The sequence below is a fragment of the Protomyctophum bolini genome, assembly GCF_963924005.1.
Source record: "Protomyctophum bolini genome assembly, chromosome: 1".
Classification (NCBI taxonomy): domain Eukaryota; kingdom Metazoa; phylum Chordata; class Actinopteri; order Myctophiformes; family Myctophidae; genus Protomyctophum; species Protomyctophum bolini.
Genome location: NC_137862.1, coordinates 12,806,064 through 12,815,817, shown reverse-complemented (window position 1 = coordinate 12,815,817; position 9,754 = coordinate 12,806,064). Strand labels below are relative to the sequence as shown.

The window sequence follows — 9,754 nt, the reverse complement described above, 5'->3', positions numbered from 1 at the left end:
TCGTCTACACTATATATGTGAATTCTCCATTCATTGTCAATGGGAATTTAATCTGTGTAGGACAAAAATTGCCGATTTGCTCGTCCACATATTCTCCATTCATTGTCAATGGGAATTTAATGTTTGTGTAAGACGGAAATCTACACTATAGCTGAATATAGGCTAGTGCCCCTCAAAAAGTGCTATGACTGTGCAGTGTGCACATGTGACTCTAGCATGTTGACTTTCCCATCTTTCTACCCTAATGGAAAGGGGGTACACAAGCACATGGCCGTTTATCCTTCTACCCTAATGGAAAGGGGGTACACAAGCACATGGCCGTTTATCCTTCTACCCTAATGGCAAGGGGGTACACAAGCACATGGCCGTTTATCCTTCTACCCTAATGGCAAGGGGGTACACAAGCACATTTTATCCGTGCTCCTTCTCCTACCAAACCACTCCGTCAGCACACATCTCTCCATGCACAAAAACTCCTGCACGCCAACCGAATCCAGATGCACTACATCGCTTCCCCACAATTGCCATATTTACTGTACAAAATTAGTTTTGTCAGACACACTGTTATTGCACAACATTTCGCTGTGATGCAAATTACATCACAACTTCCCCACTCCCTCCCCTTTCCACGGCACACACACACACACACAGCGCAGCAGTACGGTACAGCAGTATGCTACAGTACAGAACAGCACAGCCAAGCCATATACACTAGGGGACAGCACAGTACTGTACAGTATGGGAAGGCACTACAGTTCTGTACAGTAGGCTACAGTAGAGTACAGTACAGTATGGTCCAGTACCGTACAATATGGCACAGTTCAGTATACCGTACAGCACAGTATGCTACAATACGGTAGTACATTATGGTACAGCGCAGTAAGTACAGTACAGACTACATAGAACAGCAGTACAGTACAGACTACAGATGACAATAGCACAGTACAGTACAGACTACAGAGGAGTACAGTACAGACTGGAGGACCCATAGAAAAGTGATGGCATTTGCCACATCCCCCCCCCCCCCCCCCCCCCACACACACACACCTTTTTTCCCCTACTATATTTTTTATATTTGAATATTGGATTTGTATTATTTTATGCTGCTAGAAATGTCGCTTCTTGCTCCGCCTAAATGAACCCAGGACTGTGGATGTTGTGACCATGGCGTTTCGTAGACCACCCTAAATTCCATTGTTTTCAGTAGTTTTTTAGTAACATGGCATTTTATTTCACTGTAAAGCACTTGTTTACCATGTTAATCCCAATATGACCACCACCCCCCCACCTAGACCGTGTCTTTAAATCACTTGTTTGAGAAAAAAAAATACTCTGAATTTCTTTTGACATAAACCAGACCGTTAGGTCATTTGGAACAGACACCCTGAGGCAGCATTTAGTAATCATTCCATACAAAAACATTTTTTTTGGCCTACTAAAAATGTAGATATTTTTTTATTTGTATGCCATTTTATTTCCTAATCTTTATTCTTCTTGAATGCTTTTTATACCATGCATCAATAGGATGGGTATTGGTCAATTGGTTTCATGTTCTACTGTAGAACTCACAAGGGGGGATTGACCATAATCGCTTAACACCAGTAGAGTAGTATAAAATTCACTATAGGATAGTAAAATGTAAATACCAGTGAAGTGACATTGTACAGAACATACTAGCGCACATTTTGTGCAGTGCTTAAATACAATAGTATGTGTTATACTTTTTATAACTAGTCAACATTCTTTATGGAGAAACTACTGACTGCACATAAAAACACACAAAAAAACCAAATCAACAAAATAACTTAAAACACCTTTCTTTATTTTTCACATGTTTCTAGACTCCTCTGGGTGTTTTGAAGTTCATTCCAATAGTTGGCTGGGTGACTTGAAGGTTGGAAAGGCCACCAAAGTCCTAGGACAAAAACATATTCTAGAGTTAACGTCTTATATACACAGGTCATCATAGGCTGTGGACAATTATTATGACTAGCATTTAGACAAACGGGGATATTTAACGGTTTAGAAATAGAGGAATGGAAGCGCTGCAGGGATCTGTTAGTGGCTCTTAGATGGGTGCTCTTTGGTGATACAGGTAAAACCATATAGACAAAAGGTATCCTTCCTCCAAGTAGTACTGCTTGTCAAAATGTGAATTGGAGACTTAAAGAAAAGAATCCAAGGCTTTGGTGAACATAACAGGACCATATTTAATGGTCTCAATTGCATATGCCATCATGTGACAAATATAGACCACTCAAAAAGGATTTGCTTTGGTAGCAGCCTTAAGCTCATCTGTATTATGGTCTGGTGTCTATCATCTTCTTGACAATACAACATAGATTCTCTAGATCACCAAAATGAGCCACGGTGATTCCATTTTCTCTGCTGAAAATGTGCGTCCTCGAGTGTGCCCATGTGGATCTGCTCAAACGCTAAACAAAATATTTGCACCGGGGTTTACGCTATGCTATTTTTAGGTCAGACCAATTGACCGTTCAGTCAAGCATACTAATACCATGGTCAGTACACCAGTTACTAGTAGTTTTGGCACTGTGTGGTTACTGCCAATTGCTGCTGGAAAAGGAAATCACCATCTCAATGAAGCTTGTTAACCAACGGAAGCACAGTTGTGTGCTCAGAAATCTCCTAGTCAAATCAGTGGCTGTGTTGCTAGACTTGATAAAACGGAGTGCATCAACACTCAAAAGTAACCCAGACAAAGTATTGAAATATTTCACATTATGCACAATAAATCTAGATTCTAGCGTTATTCTAGAATAACGCTTTAGGCAAGGTTGTGCAGATGGGAATCAACATTTTAATCAACATCTTTTAAATCCCAGCAAACTGGACATTGCTCTAAAATAAAGGCAAAGCACTACTTAACAGATAATTCAGAGGCAAACAAGCATTACAACTTTGCTTGTTCACTTCGCTATAGCCAGGTTTGGAACAGGTTCTCTGGTCTGCAAGATGACCGTTTCTATCCATGTTGCGGATCATTAGATCCCAAATGTAACCAGTGAGAAAGCCAAAGATAGTTCCACACTTACCAGCAACTTCAACATCTCCTTGGTGTCTGGATCAACCTCAATGAGCTCCTGGTCTAGAGCAGAAACCTGGCAAAACAAGATTAGTAGTTTAGCTCATCTCATTTAAGACACTAAGACACTTATTTTTCAGGCATTTCAGAGCTTCTCATTTAGTAAAAACAAACAAGATGATATCAATGTCTTTCTCCCTATTAACAGTCACCACAGGTCATATAATTTAGATTAATCTGCTGGTGCTATACGAAAATCTAACTGGAGAGAAGGTTACTGGTATTTTCCAAACTCATTTTGCAGACGTTTAAAAGAACCATTTGTGGATGCCCAGATATCATTTTCAAGATGCCTTAGAACATCCAGACCTAAGAAAATGTAGCACCTCCTCAAACATGAACACTGATAAGTGGAGATAAGCAGGGTGTGCTTAGATACAGACCTCTGGGACATAGTTATCCCTTCGCTCTCTCTCCTCTTCTTGGAGTTTGATGGAGATGCCTCGCACTGGGCCCCTCTGGATGCGCTTCATCAGATGAGTGACATAACTGACACACACACACACACACACACACACACACACACACACCTTATTACACTGAAAGACATTTCCTCCATTTTTCACCTCTCCATTGAGTTTTCTAATGGCTGGTTAGTTCTTTTTAAATACTAGTAATTTACAAAACATTTATTTTCATATAAACTTGAGTCAAGACACCAAGATTCTCAGCAGGTGGAGGGATTTTTGAACTACTTTATTTCTCTGAGGACTGCTGATGGACTGGCAAGTTACAGCCTTGGAACCAGGGCATCTGCACACTTCTAAAGTACATATGTAATGCCTTGTAAGAGCTTTTTACCTCGAAAAAGAAACCAAAAACATTACTGTGGCAAAAGAAAACAGCATAGACAACATTTCATATCTCAAAATTGTTGCCAAATATCGATACAATGGGTAGCAGAGAAACGGGTGACTTTTCATTTGTCATTGGCTGGCTTTAGCTGCCGGTAGGCTATATTCAACAGTTCACACAAGGCGCACATGTACAGTGGAGTATCATCTGATTCTCTATGTAATCTTGCAGAGAATATTGCCACAAACTGTTCGGTCAGTGACAGAAAATCTAATTATGCCACTACAGCTATGCCGTGTTCAGACGTCAGACCATATAGTAAATCAGAGAGATACTTACCCAGCAATCTTGTTGCGCAGTGGTTTGCTGGGGATGATGGCAATCTCCTCGCACACCCTCTTGTTGGTGTGGAAGTCATTTCCAAGCCGCGTGTAATACTTCTCAATAATGACCCTGGCGGCCTTCTTAATGGTCTTGGTCCTGACACGACCCTGAGGGCAAATACAACATTATCAGCCAATATATCTGTTTCATGTCATTTACAGTAATTGGAAAAATGAGTTGATCATGTTTAATGGGGATCTTTCTGGACCTTATTTCATAAAAACCTTGACAAGCAGGGCAAGCATACTACATGCAAACCAATTTCTTTAGGGCAGTGGTTGTCAAACCTTTTAATTGAATGGACCCGCAAAAGTGTACTCATACACTCAGATTTGATTAAGGGTCCATTTGGAACCCCCTCCGATGAATCCTGAGGGTCCCAGGACTCTATTCCGATAAATTGAAAATGGTGGACCCTGTGGTAAACAAGTCTTAGTGCTTTATCATGGTTTCGTCCACAAAGTAGCAGTTTTTTTATTGACTTGTGCTTTCATTTGAAATGTACCTATTCTACAATCTGCATACTGAAATGTCAAACTATCTCCAACTTTGAGAACCACTGCTAGCCTAGAGGGGGGAACCCAACTCAACTGCACAGGTTCATTAACTGATCCGATTCACATCACTCACTGCCGACAAGCAGGACAAATCATGAGTGAAATACTGTACCCAATAAAGATCCCATGAACAGCGTTTACTTATGGCACCATCTGAGGACCAACATGCAATCCTAGCCTTGGGTCAAGAAGACTGTATACGAGTCTTGTATCAAGGCTACATGCTAACCAAGAGGGCTAACATTTGACAGTCTTGACAGTTACAAGAGACATAATAAATATATATTATCAGACAGGCCAGTAAAGATGTTTCGCGACTGAGCCATACAGGTTGGTGGTCATCTTCCTTAACATACGTTATTCAACTAAATCGTCAGTACAGGTTTATGGCTTCCGAAGTTCCGACGCTTGAATGTGTCCCAAGTCGCTTCGGTGTTCTAGTGTTCACCGGCCAAGTTAAAATGGAATAAATATGACATTCGAGTCGGCTAAACGAGTCGTTAATAAAGCAGCCAGATAAGGTAAAGCATCGTATGTGCAAACTCATGCTTGTATACGTTGGATGGCCTGCCAGAATATAAAGATTGAAAAGGATTGTGAAGTGATATGTTTCTAGGGATACCCACCATGTTGGCTTGGACAGGGGGAAGAGAAAAAAGGAAGTTGTTCACGGAAGTATATAGTGAACGACCAAACAGACGTCCCCAAAATTTAACATCGCCGACTAGCGGTGGAGATCGGTAACTGTATATGAATACTTCAGTAACTTTTAGGGCAAATTACACTCATATTATATTGTACTTTTGACCTCGTTGTGTTGTGTTAGGGGTTATAAAGAACAGGGGGTTTAAGTGCAAATAACAGAAATACATTTTGTATTTGCCAAAATAGAAAAATTGGGACAATAATAAATAAAATAAAAATCATGCAAACAAATTATTGGTTACTCATGCAACAAACTTACTATAGTTCTACATCAATCAGACTGTTCAAATTGAAACGCCTGTGTTGGTCCTCCTCAACATGGCCGGTGTAGGACTACATTAACCAACAACCTTTGAGGTTAAGAACATTTCAGGCTACTAAAAATATTTTAGAGATAAATCTGGCACTGTAGGTCAGTGGTTCCCAAACCAAACCTTTTCATGTCAAGGACCCCCGAATTGACACTTGCGGACCCCCATTTAAAAACATATGCCAGGGACCCCCATAAGAGAACATTTTTAGAAGTGATTCTCAACCCGTTTAATTTCAAGGACCCACAGTTTGACATGCATTAGTCTACGGTACGGACCCCCATTGAATAGCTTTTTGGTTCTTAGTCCATGAGCCAGAGCTCCGAAATTGGAACGTTATGAATTGAGTGGACAAAACCATACCAGATTGTTATCACCATGAAACTTCCCCAGTTGATACAATGACTCTGTAAATTGGGTTCGCCAATGAGATTGAGACATGAGTTTTCCCCCCAAGCATATACAAGTTTATTTAAGTTAGCTCAGAACAATGTTGCAATAGCACATTCATTTATTATTAATATATATTAATGTAGATGCAATGGAATTAATTTCTAAAACAAACCAAAAAACATACAAAAGAAATGGCTCAAATAATAAAATCAAATGCTAAAATCAATCTAAACAAAACAGCAGTGGTGACATCTAAGGAAGTGGAAACGACAGACATTTAGTACACTATAAACAAAGAAATCATTGCAAGAACAATTTGATATGATGTTATGAGTGTTTGTGTTCATTCATATCTTTCTCCCCTCTGGCACATGAGCTCATCACTGCAGGCACATGAACTCACCCTGGTTAGGGTAGTAGTAACAAAATAAATAATAAAAATATTTATTTAGTATGATCTAACAATGATCTAAATTACATCAATTCACTGCGTTACTCACCAAAAGTAGGGAAAAGATAAAACAATTAAAACAGGAGACCCAGGCCAAGTCTCAGCAAACACCCACAACCCACAGCAAACACCAAGCAACCTGTTTGTTAGACTGCAGGCCCTTTATATACTCCACATTGATTGACAGGAAGTGACAGGGTAGCCAGTCTAGGAAGGCCCTTGAGGCTCAACTTTGCCTGGCTACAATTACTTACCGGTAGTAGGTACATGAAGACAATGATTTATTGTATTTTAATATGCAAATGAGGCATTATATAAAATAATATAATATAAAATATGCTAAAAATAGAAAACATGAAAAAGCTACTACTGTGGAAGGATTATCATATATTCATTTACTATAGTTTTGCCCACTCAATACATAATTAACGTTTCAATTTTTGGAGCTCTTGGCTCTTGCTCATGGACTAAGAACCAAAAAGAACTGAACCGGTTCCCGTTGGGAACCAACCGGTGGAAAAGGGGTTTCAGAGTTACAGACCCATATAAGGGTCCATTTGGTTCCAAACTACCATTTAGCTGGGGACCCCCTGGAACTAATCAAGGACCCCTGGGGGTCCCCGGACCTCACTTTGATGTAGGTGATTGGTGAAGAATGATTATGACATTATCCCATTTTAACTTTTACTTTGCTAAATGGACCTAACATTAGAAACACTGTTTGAATATCAATACAAAATAATGTATCAAAAACACACACATACAGAAAAAGGTGAAGAGATTTTTGTTTTTTTATTTTACATAAAAAAGGGTGCAAACTGGAGTTTCCCTTTAGGTGAGGAGGGAATAAAAAGTGAATTTGTAAGGATCACATGTGACATTTTTCATATGAATCCAAAGAGGAAAAAATAGGCATCTCAGATAAAAAAGGACCTTTGCCTTTCCACAGCTTAAAAAAAAAAAAAGGCTCCATCATAATTGAAGCCCTTGACTAAGTTAACTCATTCAAATATTTTTTTGGAAGTAACATTCATATTTCAACACAATGTATTTACAGTTTAAGGATTTGTCATAATCATAGCTCTGAAAAATGCTGAGGGGAGGGATAAACTCTTGGAGCTGTACAGTTCTGTTGTCCACAATTTAAAAGACAGAAAACTCAAATAATAAATCCTTTATATGGGATCAGACAGAAAAAAAGACTACAATGGTGAACCTCTGTACAATTGTACAATTTCAAATTATTTCATCACAATATTGCAGTAAAGTCACCCTAAACCTTTCCCCCTAAAAAAAAGAAAAAAGAATACAGTAATTCTAAGACAGTATACTACAGTACAGCAATAAGGAAAAGTGCCAGAGAACCCAAACAAGACCAAAGCTATTAATTTCCTCCTTGTTTAATATTTTGCTTTGATTTAAGCTTAATTTACACTCAGGTGCACGACCGTGTTGCTAGACAAAAAGACATAAGGACATTTTGCAGTTGAGTGACTGCTATTTGACAATAACTAATTCTAATAAGTTATTTTCATCAAGTGACACATTGTGCATAAGTCTAAATTAACCATACACTCCTGGATAACAGAGGAAACTGGATTACACAAGACCAATGTCAAACAAAAACAATGAGCACAGAGAAGCAATGTTTGACTTATAGTAACTATATAAGAAATAAGAACTGAAATGGAATATGCTGTGGTGGTGGTGGTCACAAGATGGTAAACGTCTTCTTTTTTACATGAGGACTGGAAGCCCTTGCACTTTATTGATCTAACAGTATTAGCCCCACAGGTGACTAACACCATAAAATTCACTACACAGACTATTGTCATCTCCAGACAAGCCATGCAGATACACACTATGCCGAGTAATCGTATATCAGTCTGGATGAGGTCTAAAGAGGAAAAAGTAAATACATATCCATCATTTCAACAATAGGCTCAACTGTGACATAACAGATAAAGCAGACCATGGCTATAGGTAAATGGCAAAGATGGCCAGTCACATATGGATGTATTTATATATTACAAAACCGAGGGAAGCCATTAGACAAAAATTAAGTTGCAATATTCCTGCAACACATTCAACACTTTCCATTTAAGAGCACAAACACTTCCCAGCACTGGACTGAACCATCCTATTCTAGGATTTTCAAAATGACACTGGACACAATAAAAATGAAGGACACAAGTTAGAATGAGGTGGTGAAAAACATTCAACTTCAACATTTCCTGGCACAGGTAAAGGCATGGGCTAGTAGTCTTGGGAATGGCATAAGGAAATTCAAGGGAACTTTGAAGGCTATTGTCTGGATATCCATCTCACCACACAAGAATACTTTGAATATTCTTAAGAAGCTGGTATGCAGCTGTATGATTGCCACTGAAGCCTTGCTGGGGAGGACCAGTAGGCAGCAGATGGCACCATTTTCTGTAAAGATGATTTATTGAACCAATACTGTATCACACCCATCACTTCTGAGACTTAATTTAAGTAGACCAGATAGGCTGAGCTAGTTTAACAGCCACTCAAATGTTGTAAATCATGACTGCAAGTTTGAGGTACAGTATTTTTTCCCCCACAAGTCAAGATTAAATGGATTATTTCATGTTCACACAGACTATGCCGAAGAACAATTCTGAACACAGCTTTGCAGTGTTCTTGTGAACACTGGCTATGTACATTTCAAGGTATCCAATAACACATACACGGAAACAACATAAACAGGTTTGGCATAGGAAAGGGGGGTTTTCACTCGCTTAATCTAGGCTCTACTGTTATCAATAATTTAGTCTCAAATCAGCAAGTAATCTACTTGCCACTCCCCTGAGCAAGTAGGCCTACTGAAATCCCACTGCTTCAGGGTAATTGGTCATTCTCACCACCTAGCACAAGCATCCAGAAGCACAATACTCATGCCCAATACAGTCAAGAGGCACTAAGGCATCTTAAAGAAATGAATACCTGTCATTCAAAAAGCCTATTTTCCTATTTCCCTAAAATGCCATCTCTGGAATCACCATACTGATAAAGACAAAAGCAAACAAAA

General features: G+C 39.1%; 1 protein-coding gene across 1 annotated transcript; it reads right to left on the bottom strand.

The window, feature by feature from the left end:
* Positions 1-1,801: 1,801 nt before the first annotated feature.
* Positions 1,802-5,495, bottom strand: LOC308313279 (small ribosomal subunit protein eS17). The gene is made up of 5 exons (XM_080760319.1): positions 5,469-5,495; positions 4,241-4,392; positions 3,490-3,595; positions 3,057-3,122; positions 1,802-1,915 (listed from the first exon to the last, which is right to left on the bottom strand). Exons 1-5 carry the CDS (start codon positions 5,469-5,471, stop codon positions 1,838-1,840), a joined length of 405 nt encoding a protein of 134 aa, XP_080616445.1. The 5' UTR covers positions 5,472-5,495; the 3' UTR covers positions 1,802-1,837.
* Positions 5,496-9,754: the final 4,259 nt, after the last annotated feature.